Consider the following 21983-nt stretch of genomic DNA (forward strand, 5'->3'; position numbering starts at 1 on the left):
TTAGCAAGCAGCTTCATGTATATTATCATGGTATCAGACATCATCTACATGTAGCTCAAAAAACTGCAATGCACATGGTAACCAAGAGGCTAGGTACATGAGAATAATAAATAATAATCATCAATAATAATCACCTCAATATGTAGCATACATGAAATACAGAGTTAATGACATAAATAGGAACTAGCTAATATCAGGAATATGCTTCAATGCATTTGGACTGGAACACCCAGTCTGCTTTAGCAAGCAACTTCATATGATAACAAAGAGGCTAGACACATGAAAAATAGTGAATGCTGCATTTTGCGGGGTGCCAACGGTTGTTATGACACTTGGAGGTCGCACAATGACCTCTGGGTTTACCAGGTACAGTGTCATTGTGACACTGACAGGTCTAATCCTCTACAATGCAAAAGTAGTGCAGGGTATTAAAAAGTAATCAGATAAATGAAAGTTCACGTCTCGTAGAAAGTCACAAAAATTGTAAAAACATAAAAAATCCCTACAAAACAAAGAACAGATATAATATATATTTGCACATGTGTCAGTGTGCAAATGGTTAAGAACAATTGTATACACTAAATGGGATCACCTCCAAATTAATAATACAGATTGCTTTCCAATATCAGTAGGTATCACTGTAGGAGGGACTCCCTGAATAAGGGATAAAGCCATAAAACTTAGAGTAACCGTTGTTTTAATTAATATTTCATAAATCAATACTACACATGAAAATAAGCAATTGTATAATATATGTTGTGATAAAATGGCACCAGAAAAACCCTGCAGAATCCCACTGTCGCCACCACTTGTCAGGCGGGTGTGGATGCATCACGTCACAATTACATCAGACGGAGCACAATGTACAAACCTGCCCTCTGCACCTACGTGACGTTCCGCACCCCCTTGAGGACGCGTAAGGTCAGATTGGTACAGTTCTACACGGACACCCCCTGTCCACACGGGTACAGGAAGGCACAAGGGAGTGAGAAGAGGAGACCCACTCAGTCACTGACGTGGCACCACACTCGCCCACAACCCTGACAGGCTGAGAGGCTCCTTCAATAGCTCCAGTGAAGCAGAACCTGGTCGGCCTGGGAGAGCTGCCACCAGTTTCTATTAGATGTAACGGACTTATATCGGACTAGAAACCCGCCTGGTAGCGTGTTTGTTGGACTGAACAATGGACGACATTCGTGGATCGAGATAAAAGAACAGCCCAAGGTTAAATTATATATTTAATCGCCTTAAGGGCACACTAGACAAACCACTATATACATAAGGGTTATACATACACAATGGTCAGGGTTGCAAGTACAATAGTAGTGGTACAACAAGTATAAGTAGAACTTAAGAGTCCGTTACCGATCAGATGAACGACCTGGCTTTCGGTGGAAGGGCTGCCACATGGGAAGCTTGCTGGTCCTCTCTTTGTTGTTGCCAGACTTGTCACATTGTGGGGGGAAGTCACGACCTCCCAAGGAAAAAAGCCACTGGGCTCTGGCAGCAGGGACTGTTAAACTCTCTGGATCACTCCCACTCCTGGCTGTGCGCAAATCTCCTCCCCTTGTCTCTCAGCTAAAACGCCCCCAAAAAAGTGGGCCATACCTCCTTCCTGGACGGTCCTAGGGAGCCGATTCTGGTGTCATCAGACCCAACCGGGCCCCTGCTACGCATGGATACCAAATACCGGGGCCCTGAGGGTCCCCGCAAGGCTGTGCTGGGTATCTCCTTTTCCCTACACGCTAAACTGTGTTGAAAGCCTGGCTGACATTCTCCCGTTTCGGGCGTTTCCAAAGATCTAGTTGGTTTGTCACTGGGATATATCGTATTACCATAACTCGGTGTTGAATTATCGTACCTTACACAAAAGAAGCACATTGCCGGGGGGAGGGGCAGTCCTATGCCACTCACAATTGCTGAAAGATAATTGTCACTCACTGTCCCTCAGCCCCCTCCCTTCTTCTTGCTGCAAAAGGTGTCAAATTACACTGCATTGGAGTTCACTATAAAACCCGCCAAACTGCACACTGATTGTCATGAGATTATCTTGAATAGTCTTCACATATCTTATCAGAGAAATCTGCTTCTTTCTCTGCCAAAATTGATCAGTCATTATAAAAATTCTCATTTCTGAGGTAAAATCTGTGTTCAGTGAAGACTTTCGCATTACTGAGATAGGAGATGGCCGCTGCTGCTAATAAGATTGTATGTAGATAGTAGGGGAAGGAGCTAGAGGCAGAGCTCCTCCCCTCTATCGATATGGAATTACCGTATTTTTCGGACTATTAGACACACTTTTTTCCTCCAAAATTTTGGAGGAAAGTGAGGGGTGTGTCTTATAGTCTGAACCTTCTAATTTAATGTCTTGTTGCTGTGGGGTGTGGGGGGAGTGGCAGCGGAGGAGGAGCGGGTCACAGGAGGCTGGAGCGGCTGCTGCAGCCTACCCTGTCGCCGCTGCTAAAGAAAATGAATATTCACTGCTCCCCACTCCCATGGGCGTGGTGAGCACTGAATATTCATTCTCCTTAATCGCAGCATACAGTGTCTGCAGTAGCTGCGGCTCCTGCAGCGCTCGGTGGTCATTTGTGCCTGCTACTAAAGAGCATGAATATTCACCCCCTCTCCACGCCCATGGGAGTGGAGAGGGGGTGAATATTCATGCGCTTTAATAGCGGGCCCACACGATCGCCCGGCAGCTGCAGGAACCGCGGCGTGGCTACAGTGTGTGCCCGCTATTAAGGAGAATGAAGTCACTGCTCCCCACGCCAATAGTCCCGGCGTGGGGAGCAGTGACTATACCAGCAGCTGATCTCACTGTGTGAGCGTGGCTCACACAGTGAGATCAGTGCTGGCAGCAGAGCAGGACGCGATGCTGGAGCAAAGGGAAGAAAAGTGAGTAGGATTATTTTTTTGTATGAGGGGGATGGAGTTGCCATACATATCAAGAAGTGGGGGTGCCATACATATCAGGATGTGGGGGTGCCATGCATACCAGGATGTGGGGGTGCAATGCATACCAGGATGAGGGTTACCATACATACCAGGATGAGGGGTGTCATGACCTAGGTGCGCCTTTATAGTCCAAAAATATGGTATATCAGTAGCAGCTGCCATCTCCTATCTCAGTAATGGGAAAGTCTTCAATGAACACATATTTTACATCAGAATTCAGAATTTTTATAATGACTGATCAATTTTGACCGAGAAAGGTGCAGATTTATCTGATAAGATATATTGCAAAAATGCTTATTTTCATGTGTACTACTGATTTATGAAATAAAAATTAAAACGATGGTTACGCTTTTTAACTTTTGTTAAAACATTTTTTAAAAACCATTACATTGCTACCTAGAGTAACGTGCACTAAAGTTTTAATGGAATATTGTGTGTCTATTCAAATTAAGATTGGGTCTGAATATACGAGTCCCCTGATGGTGGTGGTGATGAAACGCTAGATTGTTCTAATTGTGGTATCTGTATTTATGTTGTGTGTAATCTAGTCATTTCATGTAGTTTTATTCAGGATTTGAATTACTTTATTGCACTTTAGATAGTAATGTTATGGTTGTTTAAAAAATGTTTTAATGAAAGTTAAGTTTTATGCCTTTATATCCCTTATTCAGTGATATCCGGGCTAGAATTTGTGATTACCGTATATTCCGGCGTATAAGACGACCTGGTGTATAAGACGACCCCCCTACTTTCCTGTTAAAATATAGAGTTTAGGATATATTCACCGTATAAGACTACCCCTTTTCCAACGCATACCAAACACCGGTAAAAATTAAAAAAAAAACAGATTTGAATTTAACATGGTCCTTTTTTAATTTAAATTCTTATGACATGCAGGTATATAGCAGGAAAACTGTCACTCATAAACTTATTAAAATAGGGGGGACCCCACGTCATTTTTTGGGGGGGTCCCCCATTCTAATAGCTAGTAAAGGCTAGGTATTCAGCTGGGGGCTGATATTAGTAGCCTGGGAAGCTCCGTGGGTATTACCCCCTTCCCAGACTTCAAACATCTGCCCCAGCCATCTGCTTAACCTCCGCTAGAGACTATAATGATGGTGGATCCCACGCCAATTTTCTTTTTAAAAAATCCTTTATTTTAACACTAAATGACAATTGAGGGGTTAATAAAGATGCAGTCCCTAAATTATTATTAATTTTGTAATTAATTTTTCCCAAAAATGTTGACGTGGGGCTTCGCCATATTTTTGTGTCCAGCCAGGTACAGCAGGCAGGAACGGGCTGCCCCCAACCACCAGCTGCCTATTTGTACCTGGCCGGACACAACAATATAGGGAAGCCCTTTTTTTTAAAATTATTTCATGAAATAATTAAAAAAAAAAAGACGTGGGGCTTCGCCCTATTTTTGTGTCCAGCCAGGTACAACTAGGCAGCTGGGGGCTGGAATCTGCAGCGCAGGGAGGCCCAAGCTTTCTGGCCCCCCCCCCCCGCTGCAAATTGCAGTCCGCAGCCACCCCGGAAAATGGCGCGTTCATAGAAGCGCCATCTTCTGGCGCTGTACCCAACTCATCCAGGGCCCTGGTGCGGTGGCTCACTGGGTAATAAAGGGGTTAGGGCCAGCTTGGCATTATCAGCTGGCCCTAAGCCCGAAATTCATGGGGTCACGCCAATATTAGACATGACCACCATGAATTTCTAGTAAAGTAATTAAAAAAAACACAAACACCCAGAATAAAGTCCTTTAATTGAAATAAAGACACAATTCTTTATTGTTCTAAATTAAACCATACTTACCATCACGCCCATTCCAGCTGAAGCCAACGATCTCCTGCAATAAAAGTAAAATAATAAAGCAACCTCATCCTTACCTCTCCATGGTTCCCAGGACCGGTCCAGCTCTGCTACATTCACATGACAGGCTGCACCGCAGCAGAACGCTGCCGTTCAGCTTGCCATGCGGCAGACACTGAGAAGCGCAGGCATGCTTGTGCTCCTCAGTGTCTGACTGTGACGGCATCCAGATGAGCCGAGATCATGTCCAATGAACTCGGCTCACCTCATGCACGTCACTGACAGCGTGGGAAAATTCTCCTGCTCCCCGCATGCGCAGTAGAAGTTTCCCACGCTGTCAGTGATGGACGTCCAGGAGGTGAGCTGAGTTCATTGTCGGCTCATCTGGATGCCGTCACAGCGAGACACTGAGGAGCGCAAGCATGCCTGCGCTTCTCAGTGTCTGTGGGATGACAGGCTGGATGGCAGCGTTCTGCTGCGGTCCAGCCTGTCATCTCGATGTAGCAGAGCTGAAGCTGTCCTGGGAACCATGGAAAGGTAAGGATGAGGTTGCTTTATTATTTTACTTTTATTGCAGGAGATCGTTGGCTTCAGCTGGAATGGGCGTGATGGTAAGTATGGTTTAATTTAGAACAATAAAGGATTGTGTGTTTATTTCAATTAAAGGACTTTATTCTGGGTGTTTGTGTTTTTTTTAACTTTTACTATGGGGTTAGTAATGGGGGTGTCTTATAGACGCCTCTCCATTACTAACCTGGGCTTGATGTCAGCTGGCATTATAAGCTGACATCAACCCCAACCCTATTACCCCACTGCCACCGCTACAGGGCAGTGGGAAGAGCGAGGCTAAGTGCCAGAATTGGCGCATCCTATGGATGCGCCATTTCTGGGGCGGCTGACGGCTGGTGTTTCTAGCCTGGGAGGGGGCCAATATTCATGGCACCCTTCCTGGGCTATTAATATCAGCCTCCAGCTGTCTGCCTAGCCTTTGCTAGCTATTAAAATAGGGGGGACCCCACGTCATTTTTTTGGGATCCCCCATTTTAATAGCTAGTAAAGGCTAGGTATTCAGCTGGGGGCTGATATTAGTAGCCTGGGAAGCTCCGTGGGTATTACCCCCTTCCCAGGCTTCAAACATCTGCCCCAGCCGTCTGCTTAACCTCCGCTAGAGACTAAAATTAAGGGGAACCCCACGCCAATTTTTTTTTAAATAAATCCTTTATTTTAACACTAGATGACAAGTACAGTAACCAGCACTGTCACTGTACTTCATATATATGTGACTTACATGTTTCTATCTATCTAATCTATGTGTGATGCTCTATTCTGTCTGTTATAAATTGTCGGGTACCGCTGCTGAATTGCCGGCCGGCTTTTTTAAAGAGACGGTGCATGAAAACACTATTATTTGTTTTAATAAATCCTTTACACTAAATGACAAGTACAGTAAGCAACACTGTCACTGTACTTCATATATATGTGACTTACATGTTTCTATCTATCTAATCTATGTGTGATGCTCTATTCTTTCTATTCTAAATTGTCGGGTGCCGGCTTATGCCGCTGCTGAATTGCCGGCTTTTCATATATTGTCACAGAAGCGATACGAACTTCCCTGCTCCGGACACAGCGCAGCGCTTCTGTGACAAGTGAAAGCTGTCGGCACAGAAGCCCTGCGCTGTGTCCGGAGCTGGGAATACGCAGCGATGTGTCAGTTTCAGCACAGAAGCGCTGACTGTCTGGACCTACCGCCGCCGTATTTTAACTCCCTCCACCTTATATTAACTCCGACATGGCAGGGATACGGCCACGGCAGCTTATTAACACCCCCAGAGTATCCCCGCATGTCAATTTCTGAAAGTTCAAAAGCATTACCGGCGTATAAGACGACCCCAGACTAGACAGAAGATTTTTCAGTCTTCAAAAGTCGTCTTATACGCCGGAATATACGGTATTTTTTTCAGTGACTCTGGCATCACTGTATGAGAACTGGCCTAGTTTGAGTGCAGATTCTAGTTTGCACAAGTTTGTATGATGGTCAAGACTGAGATCCATGAAGGTTGAAATCCTCCTTCCTAAATAAAGTGCCTTTATGTCCGGTAGTTGTATAATGGCAGGTATAGTTGCGCTCCCCAGCCGAGACCTACAGCTGCCGTTGTACTATTGATCTTCATGTACAATAGTAGCAAAACTTATATAAATCTATCTCTGTAATTGTACTGGCCCGAAGAATAAAGCGTTCTTATCACTTATGCTGCACAATGAACAGCATAAAAGAAAAAAAAAAATCTTGAATTGCTGTTGATTTGTGGTCGGCGTAATCAGGAGAAATTGTGTAACATTATGTGGTCCTTTTTCTCTTGAGTACGCCAACAACCCATCATTGGTCAGAAACTTGTGAGGTGTGGGGTTTCTGCTGTTTTGGCACATCAGGGGCTCCCCTAATGCAACATGGTGTCCGCAATCTATTACAACAAGGTTTGTGCTCAAAAAGTCAAATGGTACTCTTTCTGCGGTCTGTCATGTGCTCAAACAGTAGCTTCCAACCTCAAGTGGTAGACTGACGGACTCAGGAGAAAATGGACAACACAATTGTGCAATTTCTCTTGTTAACTTTGTGAAAACTAGAAATTTCTGACTAAAGCAACATTTTTATGGAAAAATAAAAAATGTAACATTTAAATTTAAGATGCACATCACCCCCTGATGGGGGTGTAGTTTTCAAAATGGGGTTAATTAAGGGGAGGAAGGGTTCTGCTTTTTTGGTCTCTGCTTTTTGATGAAGATGACCTAGCGATCTTTCTGCGTCCTCCTCCACCTGTTTCCTGATCGCAGCCTTTTTGGCTTTGCCCTTCTTGATGCCTGCGTGTTTAGGCGCCTCCAGTATAGCTCCAGCTGTCGCTGCAGTCCTGGTGTGTTGCACTGGGGTTGCGACACATTTTGGGGGTGACAGTGCTCAGGGTGCCGCGTCATCGAGCGAGTCACTTGAGGTGTTGGAGGCCTGCACGGGGGATGGGACGGTTGCTCTTAGTCATTAGTGTGGGCGTGGTGGCAGATTGTGATAGAGTAGGGGGACATGGGGTATGGATTTTTAGTATTTGCATGCTCTGTCTACTAGAGTGGACCAGCACTACTAGACATTGGGTATTTCCTCGCAGTCCAAATATAAGTGCAGTGCGGGCTAGAGTTTGACATCTGTGCTCTAGACTAGTGGTTCCCAACCTCTCTGACCTTGAGAGCCACATCCAGCTCCCACCCCCTTCACAGTAGTGGCAACCAAAGCCCCCATTATGGGTATAATGATAACCACAGAAATCACCCCAAAGCAGTGTACCCAGATCCAGGGGTTCCCATAATACCCCCATTCAGTATTCTCCCATCAAGCACTCCCAACACAATATTGCATCCAGCTTGAAGCACCTCCTCTGACAGGTAGTATCATCCTGTCTCCAGCGTACCATACATAAGTTATCTCAACACCTACAGTGGTGGCCAAAAGTATTGGCACCTCTGCAATTCTGTCAGATAATACTCAGTTTCTTCCTGAAAATGATTGCAATCACAGATTCTTTGGTATTATTATCTTCATTTAATTTGTCTTCAATGAAAAAACACAAAAAGAATTGTCCTAAAGCCAAATTGGATACAATTCCACACCAAACCTAAAAAAGGGGGTGGACAAAAGTATTGGCACTGTTTGAAAAATCATGTGATGCTTCTCTAATTCGTGTAATTAACAGCACCTGTAACTTACCTGTGGCACCTAACAGGTGTTGGCAATAACTAAATCACACTTGCAGCCAGTTAACATGGATTAAAGTTGACTCAACCTGTGTCCTTGTGTGTACCACATTGAGCATGGAGAAAAGAAAGAAGACCAAAGAACTGTCTGAGGACTTGAGAAACCAAATTGTGAGGAAGCATGAGCAATCTCAAGGCTACAAGTCCATCTCCAAAGACCTGAATGTTCCTGTGTCTTCCGTGCGCAGTGTCATCAAGAAGTTTAAAGCCCATGGCACTGTGGCTAACCTCCCTAGATGTGGACGGAAAAGAGAAATTGACGAGAGATTTCAACGCAAGATTGTGCAGATGGTGGATAAAGAACCTCGACTAACATCCAAACAAGTTCAAGCTGCCCTGCAGTCCGAGGGTACAGCAGTGTCAACCCGTACTATCCGTCGGCGTCTGAATGAAAAGGGACTGTATGGTAGGATACCCAGGAAGACCCCACTTCTTACCCCGAGACCTAAAAAAGGCAGGCTAGAGTTTGCCAAAACTTACCTGAGAAAGCCTTAAAACGTTTTGGAAGAATGTTCTCTGGTCAGATGAGACAAAAGTAGAGCTTTTTGGGAAAAAGCATCAACATAGAGTGTACAGGAAAAAAAAGAGGCATTCAAAGAAAAGAACACAGTCCCTACAGTCAAACATGACGGAGGTTCCCTGATGTTTTGGGTTTGCTTTGCTGCCTCTGGCACTGGACTGCTTGACCGTGTGCATAGCATTATGAAGTCTGAAGACTACCAACAAATTTTGCAGCATAATGTAGGGCCCAGTGTGAGAAAGCTGGATCTCCCTCAGAGGTCATGGGTCTTCCTGCAGGACAATGACCCAAAACACACTTCCAAAAGCACTATAAAATGGTTTGAGAGAAAGCACTGGAGACTTCTAAGGTGGCCAGCAATGAGTCCAGACCTGAATCCCATAGAACACCCGTGGAGAGATCTCAAAATGGCAGTTTTTAGAAGGCACCCTTCAAATATCAGGGACCTGGAGCAGTTTGCCAAAGAAGAATGGTCTACAATTCCAGCAGAGCATGGAAACTCATTGATGGTTACCGGAAGCAGTTGTTCGCAGTTATTTTGGCTAAAGGTTGTGCAACCAAGTATTAGGCTGAGGGTGCCAATACTTTTGTCTGGCCCATTTTTGGAGTTTTGTGTGAAATGATCAATGATTTGATTTTTGCTTCATTCTCTTTTGTGTTTTTTCCTTGCAAGCAAATTAAATGAAGATAATAAGACCAAAGAATTTGTGATTGCAATCATTTTCAGGAAGAAACTGAGTATTATCTGACAGAATTGCAGGGGTGCCAATACTTTTGGCCACTACTGTAAGAGCAGTATATGGGCAGCCAGATCTGCTCTTCTGTGCAGGGCTACTCACAGAACTCACCGTTTTGAGATGTGCTCTTCATACCTGTTTGCTAGACTTGAAGCTAATTCACCAAGCTGGCAGACAGCCGCGAGCCACAATTCATGGGACCACGAGCCACAGGTGGCTCCTGAGCTACAGGTTGTGACCCCTGCTGTAGACAAACCTTCCACCTGAGCTGCCTGTAACGTCTCATGACCGACACGTGTGATAGATCTGACTGTTATTGCTGCCATATGAAGCCTCAGTCCAGAATAAAAGTAGTTGTTTCAAACAAACATGTATGCATCCTCAATTCTAGAAAATGAGATTATTTCTTCTGCTCCTCTCCTTTGTGTTTCCTTTTTGATTTTTAGACTGCTCATTTGTGCTACCCCACTTCTCTGAGCGTTCCCTTGCTCCGTTGTTCTTTCTTCATGTCTTCTATTACAGAATAGCTTACAACCCCTGTAGACCGGCTTACCAGAAGTCATGCTGACAGTATCACACTGCATGTGTGGTATCCCACAAAGTGGCCATTTCTATGGGATACCGGATATATAGTGTGTTTCATATAAATGCTGTGATTTTTTTGCGTGAGCTGTGCATTGTGAATACATTGTGAGACCTGCTGAAAGGCTGCCCAAAAAGGGTTAATCTCCCTCGCATAGGCTTGATCATGTGACCCAGCTCTGTTTAATATGCAGAAGCTTCTGGAACAAACGCCTCTGGGCAGTCAGCCAATGACTGCAGCTCTAACAGTCACATGGGAGTGGGAGGAGCTAAATCCTGCAAGGTAGTTAAGGGTTGAAGTGGCAGTTGGTGGTCAGACATTTTGAGAAGAGGAAGCCATTTTGTAGGTGAAGGAGTTACTTACCTGCTCCCTGACTGCTGCGCTTAAAAAGGGGACAGACACAATAAAGGGAACTAATGGTCTTCACGTTAGGAAGATTACAATTACACCTCTAGGAGGAACAATTACCTCAGGGCAGGAACAGCACAGTGCTGAGGAAGAAATATTCAGATTTAATGAAACCAGAGGTTACCAAGATCTGCCTGTCTGTAGGTACACAGCAGTCCTAAACCGTGAGGGTAATCCTGTACCTCAGTTCACTACCGTTTGCCACATTATCTTCAGTAAAGAGACTTCTGTTTAAGTTCTTAAGGCTTCTTTATGACTGGGGCTCGGGTGCACAGACTACTACCACCATCATCACCCTCTACCTGGAGGCATTTACTGGAAAAACATTATATTGTGGAGTTTCATGTGGGTGTGTAATTTCTGAAGAGAGGACTCTTCTCCTGACAGAAAACTGGCCACAGCGAGAAACATTGTATACTGCGAGGAGTACAGCACCCTGCCATACACCACATGAGATTACCAAACATGCTTCAGTTACTCCTGCACTTGGCCATAGACTTTGCATTAAATGTAGGTACTGTCCATGTTTAACCAGATATACACTGGACTATGGGTTTACTAAGTGAATTCCAAAAAAGATGAGTATAATGGTCCGTTTATCAACCCCCGATCAGTATCCGCTAATAGCCTTTCTACACAGACCAAAGAGAACGCTGCGCACTGAGCCATCTATACTAGGACACTCAGTTCTCATAGGCTGCCATTGTTCTCGGCAGTGAGTCCCGTTTACACAGGACGATGCACCGCTGAGAATGATGATCTTTTATGCACCGCTGAGAATGACTATCTTTTATGCACCGCTGAGAATGACTATCTTTTATGCACCGCTGAGAATGACTATCTTTTATGCACCGCTGAGAATGACGATCTTTTATGCACCGCTGAGAATGATGATCTTTTATGCTGCATAAAAGATCTTTTCACCCAATGAAGGAGCATTTTTTTTAAATTTACACAGCAAAATAATCTTTAAAGAGCGTTTATAACAACGCCCATTCACTATTATCTTGCAATGTTAATGCCACTTAAGGGGTGCTCAGCAGGCATTAAAACAAAAGGTCCAAAGCGTCTAATCACATTGTGTTGCAAAAAAGTATATTATACATCGATCTTGGCAATAAAATATAACTCTGCATATTCCCTTTACCATAACATATTTTGAATATCTGCAATATTTTATTGTTTTTTTTATTTTTTTCCTGCAGATAAAACTACATCGCGGAGTCTTTCCCAGTGTGATGGAAACCTTCCTAGACCAACCCTGATTATTTGTCCCCTATCAGTGATGAGTAACTGGATTGTATGCAGAATTAAATTTTTTTTGCTCTGTATATGAAAATTGTTTGTCTGTTCGGGTGTATTTACACTGAAAGATTATTGTGCATGAAGGTTCATAAGAACACTCGTTTTGTGATCATCTTTCTGCGTCAGCAAAACACTCGTTCATCTGGTGAAATGATCCTTTGTGCAGTGCACAGCGGAGCATCGACCTGTGTGAACAGGTCTCAACCTGCTGAGAACAATGGCAGCCTACTTGCACTGAGCGATCTATTACAGATCATTCAATGCGCATCGTTTACTATGGTCTGCCTGTATAATGGTATTAAACGACCGCAGATCGGTAAAAGTTTACCAATCTGCGGTCATATATCACTGTCAAGCGGTCTGTGCAAATGGACCCTTGCAAAGTAGTTTTTGATTTGTACCAGACGTGTGGTTCATGTCTGATGTGGAAATCAGCATATATTATAAGTCTCTGTTCATGCTAGAATTTATTGTTTTAATATAATATGTTTTGTCAAAAATATTGGAATTCCTTAAAACAATATTATAGAAAGAGTTACTATCTGGATCTGTCAGAAGGTATGATGCTATTGTGATCAGAGCCTAAATATTTCACTTTAGGGGATTCTGCTTCATCCTTTACCAACATCCATAGGGGTGAGCCTGCCCCATACCTGGGAGATAATGTCTGTGGCACAAAGCCAGGACCGGCCTCTAACATCTGCCCCCTGTTAAATGCCGCAATCCGTCTTTGACACTGGCAGTAGCAGAGCGCTGGCACAGGGGCGCAACATTGTAATCTCTCATTATCGGCTGTGTGTCGGGATGAGTTGGTATTGCAGGTGGGGGCCTGATGAAGAGCCTGTGGCTGGACTTCAAAGGAGACCATGATTTTTACTATATGCAGTAATACTGTGGTATCCCTCACACAGCTCTATCCACCAAAAATGAAAACGTTCTGGATTTTGGAAAATGGTGACACAATGGTCACAATTTAAAATGGTGAGACCGCTAAAATAATTAACCCCTTTCCGACATGTGCCTTACATGTACTGCACCTGTCGTGTCTCTCCCTGTAGCGCTGGCTCCGGCAATGAGCCCACACCTTTCCTGGGATATGACAGCTGATCTGTACAGCTGTCATGTGCCCCTAATAGCCGCAGGTGGAATCGCCATCCACCTCAGCTGTTAACATGTTAAATGCTGCTGTCAATCTGTGACAGCGACATTTAACTTGGCCGCGGCTGAAGGACGTCATAAGTTCCAACCATGGGCGCCCGTGTGTCATGACCGCGGGTCGCAGATGGGTCGGCATGACAACCCGGGATCTGCAGGAGACCCTTGCGGTTGTCATTGCCGGGAGGCTATGAGCGCCGCCCAGCTGTCAGCACTCATAGCCACTGAGCATTTCTCCTACACACAGCCACTCGGACAATCGCAGCTTCTAGTCTCCCATGGAGACTATTGAAGCAAGTGAAAAGTAAAAAAAAATGTTTTTAAAAATATTAAAAAAGTAAAAGAATATCAATGTTTAAATCACTCCCCTTTCGCCCCATTCAAAACAACAACAAAAATCAAATGTACCCATATTTGGTATCGCCGCGTTCAGTATCGCCCGATCTATTAATATATAAAAAGAATTAATCAGATTGGTAAACTGCGTAACGAATTAAAAATCAAAACGCCAGAATTACGTTTTTTGGTCGTCGCAGCATTGCAAGAAAAGGCGATCAAAACATCATATCTACCCCAAAGTACCCCAAATCGGTATCAATAAAAGCGTCAGCACCGCGCGCAAAAAATAAGCCCACACCCAGATCCCGAAAATTGAAGACACTACGGGTCTCAGAAAATGGATTTTTTTTTTCACCACTTAAATAAAAAGAACCTATACATGTTTGGTATCTGCAAACTTGAAATGACCTGGGGAATAATAATGGCAGGTCGGTTTTACCATATAGTTAACGTGTTATAAAAAAAACAAAAAACTGTGGAATTGCACTTTTTTTTTGCAGTTTCACCACACTTGGATTTTTTTTTCCTGTTTTCCAGTACTAGATATGAGATATGGTAAAACCAATGGTGTCGTTCAAAAGTACAACTTGTCCCGCAAAAATAAGCTCTCACGTAGCCATATTGACAAAAAAATAAAAAAGTTATGGCTCTGGGAGGAAGGGGAGCAAAAAGCGAAAGCGCAAAAAAGGAAAATGGCCCGGGGGGGGGAGGGTGTGTGAAGGGGTTAAAAAAAAAAAAAAAACCTACGCAACTTTGGCATCGCCGTAATCTGACTGATGAGGAGAATCATATTGCCTGCTTATTTTTTTTTACCTAAGAATGCACATTGTAAAAATAATTCCCCAAAAATCATTGTCAGAATTGCTTTTTTTTTTTTTTTTTGCAATTTTACCGCACTTGGAATTTTTTCCTGATTTACGAAACGCTATGTGGTAATATGAATGGTGTCACTCCAAAGCACAACTAGTTCCCCCAAAAAAGCTCTCACACGTATGTGGCCAGAACAGTAAAACCATTATGGTCCTTGAAAGAAGGGGAGGAAAAAATTAAAATGCAAAAACAGAAATTGGCCATTTCACAAAGGTGTTAAAAAGATTTTGCGCAATCAAAATTGTTCCAATGCTGTCACTCCTAGTTGAGATAAGTGTAACTTTAACAGAGGTTCTAGTACCTGAGGTTTTAGTTCCAAAAATATTGGGACACTGTAAAATGTAAAGGAAACAAAAATGCAATGATTTGACAATCTCTTATAGCCATATGTTTTCCACAATAGAACAGAGATAAGGGGAACATTAGACATTTCTCAGTTTCATTTAAAGAAATGACCTCATTTAGAAATTGGCAGAAACACATCTTTAAAAAAGATGGGACAGGGCCTTGTCTACCATTGTGTAGCTTCACCTCTTCTCACTTCCCAGATATTTACACTGTTGTAAAGAAGAGACCAATTTCTGGAGTTTTGGGTGAGGAATATTGTCCCATTCTTGTCTGATGAAGGATTCTAGCTGCCCCACAGTCCAGGGTCGTCTTTGCCGGCTTTTTACTTTCATAATGTGCCAAATGTTTTCTACGGGTGAAAGGTCTCTACTGCCGGTGGTTTGTTTATCACCAGAACTTTTCTCCTGTAATGCCATGCTGTTGTGATGGCTGCAGTATGAGGTTTAGCATTGTTTTTCTGAAATATACAAGGTCTTCCCTGAAATAGAGGTTATCTGGATGGAGCATATGTTGTGCCAAAACCTCAATATAATGGTAATTGCCTTCTAAGATGTGTAAGCTGCCCATGCTATAGCTGCATACCATCAGAGGTGCAGGCTTCTGAACTCGACCCTGATAAGCTGGATGGTTCCTCTCCAGTTTATTCTGCGGAGCACGGCTTCTGCGCTTTGCATGAACAATTTCACATTTTGCTTCATCTGACCAGAGAACAATTTTCCATTTTGCCCCAGTCCATTTTAAATGAGCTTTGGCGAGGGATGACGGCAGAGTTTCTGGATTATGTTGATATATGGCTTCTTCTTTGCATGATAGAGCTTTAATTTGCATTTGTGGATTGCACAGCAAACTGTGTTCACAAACATTTCATTTCTGTAAGTATTCCTGATCCCATGCAGTGATTTGCATGTGTTTAATCCAGTGTCTCCTTAATGCCTGTAGATCTTGGAACATCCAGTGTTGACCGTTGGCCTTGTCCTTGGTGCACTTGGATTTCTCCACAATCTCTGAATCTTTTGATGATTTTCTGTACTGTAGGCCGTGGGTTATACAAAGTCTTTGCAACTTTATGTTGAAGAACAGTTTTCTGCTGTCTTTCAACAGTTTTTAGAATCCTTTCTTCATATTGGTGAACCTCTAACCATCTTTGCTTCTGAGAGACACTGCCTAATATTTTTTTTTTAGTTATGTGACTAATTTACCCTTCCAGTTGTTTTTCATTAGTACAACTTATTTTTCCAGACTTTTGTTAACCCTGTCCCAGCTTTTTTAAGATGTGTTGCTGCCACCATTTTCTAAAGGAGATAACTTCTTCAAATGAAATAGAACACATATTAGAAGTTGAAAGTTAGATAATTTTCCATTTTCTGTTGTGAATAAAATATGACTATGAGATTGTATGCGAGCAAGAATGCGATGATTTGGCAAACTCCCTGCAGATGTTATACTTGGTGGGATTTGAACCCAGGGCCCCAGTGCTGTGATTCTGGTCATGCCACATTTGCACAACCTCTCCTCAGTTTAACAGTCTTCTGTGGCACAACTTTCTCAGTCACATTTTAGATTACAAAAAATAATGTATCATATTTAACAAAACTCTAACAAGTTAATGATTTTATTCTTCCATTTTCTTTTTCAGGATCAACTCGAGCAGCATGTAGAAAGTGAAGTGGATCTAAACATCTATGTGTATTATGGACCTGAACGAAGCAGAGATACAAATACCCTTTCTCAGCAGGATATTGTGCTGACCTCCTATAGTACTGTCACACATGATTATGGGGTAGGTGCAGTATATGTCGCCTGTCTGTAAAGTGTGATCATTACACGTAATGACAGTAGGGAAAGTTACGGCATGCATGGTTTTATATGACCAGTTTCCTCAGCCTTGGGTGCTAAAGCGACTATCTTTCCTCAGTATAAAGAGCTCTTATATGGTGACTGTAGCAAAGATGAGAAGGAAAAATACTTGGGCTGCACTTCACACAAGTAGGGGAATGATGGAGGTAGTTAAGAACGTTTCATCCATTTACTGGTCTGGGTGTATGCAGCCAGTTTCATTTCCAATCTGCGCGTGCTTCAAAAGCTTCCTAAATATACAAATTATGGGTATGAGGATAGGCAAAATGTCCAGGTGACCAATACGTCTGCACAGCATACATTGGGAAAACTAAAATAGAGGTTAGGAAGTGCGACACCTGCATACTTACAGTGCAAAGAACCAAGGAGTCCTAAAAAAAAAACATACGTAGCTTAACGCGCCTTTTGATCAACACCGTGTCGGGAAAACTTAAACCGGTGAGTGCCCGATCCTGCTAGTGGGGCACAGCAACAATTTGGAACACGCAAAAGAAAATCGTCACTTCCACCCAGTAATGTAAAAACTCCATAATCCTTTATTAATGATCCATTTAAAAACAAGGATAATGGGAATGGGTGATCAATAGCACTGCCCAGGAACTGATGCCACAAAGTAGTGATCTTGAAAATCTATATTTATTTGCTACATGTTTCGAGGCTGGCAAAAATATATATAAAAAAGCATCTTACTTATAGGCCATTATATACATCCACCAGGGTGTTTCCTCACAGATCAGGTGCTGACATTCATTAATTGGCAGCAATTTTTGTGACTTCATCTAGCTGCTATATATCAAAATTGTGTACGTGATACGTTATTGCCCAGTAGTTAGTTTATTTGTAATATGTGTATTTGTATACCGTACAGACCAAAAGTTTGGACACACCTTCTCATTTAAAGATTTTTCTGTATTTTCATGACTATGAAAATTGTACATTCACACTGAAGGCATCAAAACTATGAATTAACACATGTGGAATTATATACTTAACAAAAAAGTGTGAAACAACTCAAAATATGTCTTATATTCTAGGTTCTTCAAAGTAGCCACCTTTTGCTTTGATGACTGCTTTGCACACTCTTGGCATTCTCTTGATGAGCTTCAAGAGGTAGTCACCGGAAATGGTTTTCACTTCACAGGTGTGCCCTGTCAGGTTTAATAAGTGGGATTTCTTGCCTTATAAATGGGGTTGGGACCATTAGTTGTGTTGTGCAGAAGTCTGGTGGATACACAGCTGATAGTCCTACTGAATAGACTGTTAGCTGCTTTTTTCTTGCCATAATACAAATTCTAAGTAAAGAAAAATGAGTGGCATCATTACTTTAAGAAATGAAGGTCAGCCAGTCCGAAAAATTGGGCAAACTTTGAAAGTGTCCCTAAGTGCAGTTGCAAAAACCATCAAGCGCTACAAAGAAACTGGCTCACATGAGGACCTCCCCAGGAAAGGAAGACCAAGAGTCACCTCTGCTTCTGAGGATAAGTTTATCCGAGTCATCAGGCTCAGAAATCGCAGGTTAACAGCAGCTCAGATTAGAGACCAGGTCAATGCCACATAGAGTTCTAGCAGCAGACACATCTCTTCAACAACTGTTAAGAGGAGACTTTGTGCAGCAGGCCTTTTTTGTTATGTCCTTTTTGTTTTTGCAGCATGACAGCCCACTGCATAAAATAAAATGGTTGCGAGTGGTGTTGGATGAAGGGCATACGATCCGAAACCCAAATGCACAGCAGACGAAAGCTGTTCACAGCCTGGAGGCAGTAAGAAGATGGGTGCTAACAGGTACCAAGAAATTAAAATCTAAATGTTAACTTTGTGTGCTGTTAGTATCTCCTGAGTTAATGGACTTTTGAATATAAATCTGATCTGTTGCCCTCACATGCAACCCTTGTCGGACGTTATGATAGTAGGACATTTTCGTAAAAGGGTTATCTTTGTTTAGTGAATGGTAAGGAAACAATATATACAGTGGGTACGGAAAGCATTCAGACCCCTTTAAATTTTTCACTCTTTGTTTCATTGCAGCCATTTGGTAAATTCTAAAAAGTTCATTTTATTCTCATTAATGTACAGTCTGCACCCAATCTTGACTGAAAAAAACAAATGTAGAATTTTTTGCAAATTTATTGAAAAAGAAAAACTGAAATATCACATGGTCATAAGTATTCAGATCCTTTGCTCAGACACTCATATTTAAGTCACATGCTGTCCATTTTCTTGTGATCCTCCTTGGGATGGTTCTACTCCTTTATTGGAGTCCAGCTGTGTTTAATTAAACTGATAGGACTTGATTTGGAAAGGCACACGGCTGTCTATATAAAACCTTACAGCGCATGTCAGACCAAATGAGAATCGTGAGCTCAAAGGAACTGCCCAAGGAGCTCAGAGACAGAATTGTGGCAAGGCACAGATCTGGCCAAGGTTACAAAAGAATTTCTGCATTACTCAAGGTTCCTAAGAGCATTGTGGCCTCCATAATCCTTAACCCCTTTAATGCCCAAGAAGTACTAATACGTATCTGCGCCCTGGGTCTTAATAGCCAGATACGTATTCGTACGTCATGGCGATCGCGCCCGCCCGAGCAATGTGCAGGGAGCGGTCACGCACCACTCCCCGCACATTAACCCCCGCAATGCAGCGATCGAGGTCAATCGCAGCATTGGGGTGGCAAGGGGAGGTGATCGCGATACTCGCCTCTCCTGCCGGCGTCCAACCCTGTCTGCCGCGGCTTCCCAGATGTTGCCATGATGACCCGATGTCTTCATGACAACATCCGGGTCACCAGACAGCAGGAAGATACTTTGGTCATGCGCAGTGCATGACCAAAGTATCTTCTGCATCTGCAGCGCTGACAGCCTGTATAGCACAGGGATGGTGCTCCATCCCTATGCTATACAGGCGATCAGAATAAAAAAAGTGAAAGTCCCATAGTGGGACAAAAGATAAAAGTAAAAAAAAGTGTTTAAAAATGAAAAAGAAAAAAAAAAATTGTTAAAATATATAAAAAAAAATAATCCATCAAAAATAAAAATATAATGTACCCATCAATAAATATTATTAGGAAAAAAAAAACAATAAAAGTACACATATTTGGTATCGCCGCGTCCGGAATGATGACCTGACCTATAAAACTGTCCCACTAGTGAACACACGGTAAAAAAAAAAAATCGAAGCAAAAAACAATGCTTTATCATACCCCCAAACAAAAAATGGAATAAGGCACGATCAAAAAGACGAATATAAATAAAAAATGGTACCGCTGAAAATGTCATCTTGTCCTGCAAAAAACAAGCCGCCATGCAGGTCCATCAGCCAAAAAATAAAAAAGTTATAGCTCTCAGAATAAATCGATGCAAAAAAAATGTTTTCTATAAAATAGCTTTTATTGTGTAAAAGCGCCAAAACATAGAAAAAACGATATAAATGTGGTACTGCTGTAAACATACTGACCCAAAGAATAAAGCTACCTTATCAATTTTACCACACGCGGAACAGAATAAAAAATTTAAAAAAAAAAAAAAAACAATTCCTGAATTGTTGGTTTTTGTTTATTCTGCCTCCCAAAAATCGGAATAGAAAGCGATCAAAAAATGTCTTGTGCCTGAAAATGGCACCAATAAAAACGTCAACTCATCCCGCAAAAAAACAAGCCGTCACATGACTCTGTCGACCAAAATATGGAAAAATTATAGCTCTCAAAATATGGCGATGCAAAAAACTAGATTTTACAAAAAAATGCGTCTTTTAGTGCGTGACAACTGTCAATCATAAAAACCCGATATGATTCTGTAATCGCACCGACCCGAAGAATAAAGTCGTCTAATCACTTATACCGCACGAGGAACGGCGTAAAAAATAAACTCTAGGGTTAGGGTGGTGGTAGGGTTAGGGTTGGGCTAGTGTTAGGGTTGGGGTTAGGGTTGGGGTAGGGCTAGGGTTGGACTAGAGTTAGGGTTGGAGTTGGAGTTAGGGTTGGGCTAGGGTTAGGGTTGGGATTTTTTTCAAAAGTAAAAAAAAAAGATGACGATATGGCGACTAGTGTTGAGCGCAAGTGCTCGCTACTTGAGTTTGCATCGGGTGCTCGGGTATGCACTGAGTATCGCGGGTGCTCAAGTGACATGCTCGAGTCTCCGCCCCATATGCTTCGCGGCCAAAAAAACCTTGCAGGGATTGCCTGCCATGCATGAGCGATGCCCACATGTTTTTGTTTGGGTGTCTAATAACATGTGGGCGGGGACTCGAGCATGTCACTCGAGCACCCGCGATACATGGTGCATACCTGAGTACCCAATGCAAACTCAAGTAACGAGCTCTTGCGCTTCCACTATTTAGGCACATCAGGGGCTCTCCAAACGCGACATGGCGTCCACTCTCTATTCTAGCCAATTTTGCGTTAAAAAAGTCACACAGTGCTCCTTCCCTTCTGAACTCTGCCGTGCGCCCAAACACTGTATTTTCCCCACATATGGGGTATTGGCGTACTCAGGAGAAATTGCACAAAAGTTTAGTTTTTGGGGTCCATTTTCTCCTCTTACCCTTGTGAAAATAAAAAAATTGGGGCTAAAAGATCATTTTTGTGGAAAAAGTTTGATTTTTTTATTTTCACGGCTCCATGTTATAAACTTCTGTAAAGCACTTGGGGGTTCAGGGTGCTCACCACACATCTAGATAAGTTCCCTGAGGGGTCTAGTTTCCAAAATGGTGTCACTTGTGGGGGTTTTCCACTGTTTAGGCACATCAGGGGCTCCACAAACGCAACATGGCGTCCGCTAATTATTCAAGCAAATTTTACATTCAAAAAGTCAAATGGAGCTCCTTCCCTTACGAACCCTGCCGTGCGCCCAAACAGTGGTTTTTCCCCACATATCTGCGTGCTCAGGGAAAATTGCTCAACAAATTTTGGGGTCCATTTTTTCCTGTTACACCTGTGAAAATAAAAAAAAATTGGGTCTAAAGTAACATTTTTGTGAAAAAAAGTTAATGTTCATTTTTTTCTTCCCCATTCCAAAAATTCATGTGAAGCACCTGAAGGGTTAGTAAAGTTCTTGAATGTGGTTTTGAGCACCTTGAGGGGTGCAGTTTTTAGAATGGTGTCACTTTTGGGTATTTTCTGTCATAAAGACCTCTCAAAGTGACTTCAAATGTGATGTGGTCCCTAAAAAAATGGTTTTGTAAATTTTGTTGGAAAAATGAGAAATCGCTGGTCAACTTTTTAACCCTTATAGCTCCCTGACAAAAATGTTGGTTCCAAAATTGTGCTGATGTAAAGTAGACATGTGGGAAATTTTATTTA

The 21983-nt window shown here is 42.6% G+C and overlaps 1 protein-coding gene across 1 annotated transcript in view; it reads left to right on the top strand.

Annotated features, from left to right (window-relative positions):
- Positions 1-21983, top strand: part of HLTF (helicase like transcription factor) — a 103844-nt gene that overhangs the window by 51652 nt on the left and 30209 nt on the right. The window contains exons 13-15 of the mRNA XM_073674646.1: positions 12022-12116; positions 16470-16613; positions 18340-18472. Of these exons, the coding sequence (XP_073530747.1) occupies positions 12022-12116; positions 16470-16613; positions 18340-18472 (372 nt within the window). The remainder of the gene's footprint in view (positions 1-12021; positions 12117-16469; positions 16614-18339; positions 18473-21983) is intronic.

Source organism: Phyllobates terribilis, unplaced genomic scaffold (genome assembly GCF_046119375.1).
Source record: "Phyllobates terribilis strain yellow unplaced genomic scaffold, ASM4611937v1 Scaffold_3__8_contigs__length_932513732, whole genome shotgun sequence".
Lineage (NCBI taxonomy): Eukaryota > Metazoa > Chordata > Amphibia > Anura > Dendrobatidae > Phyllobates > Phyllobates terribilis.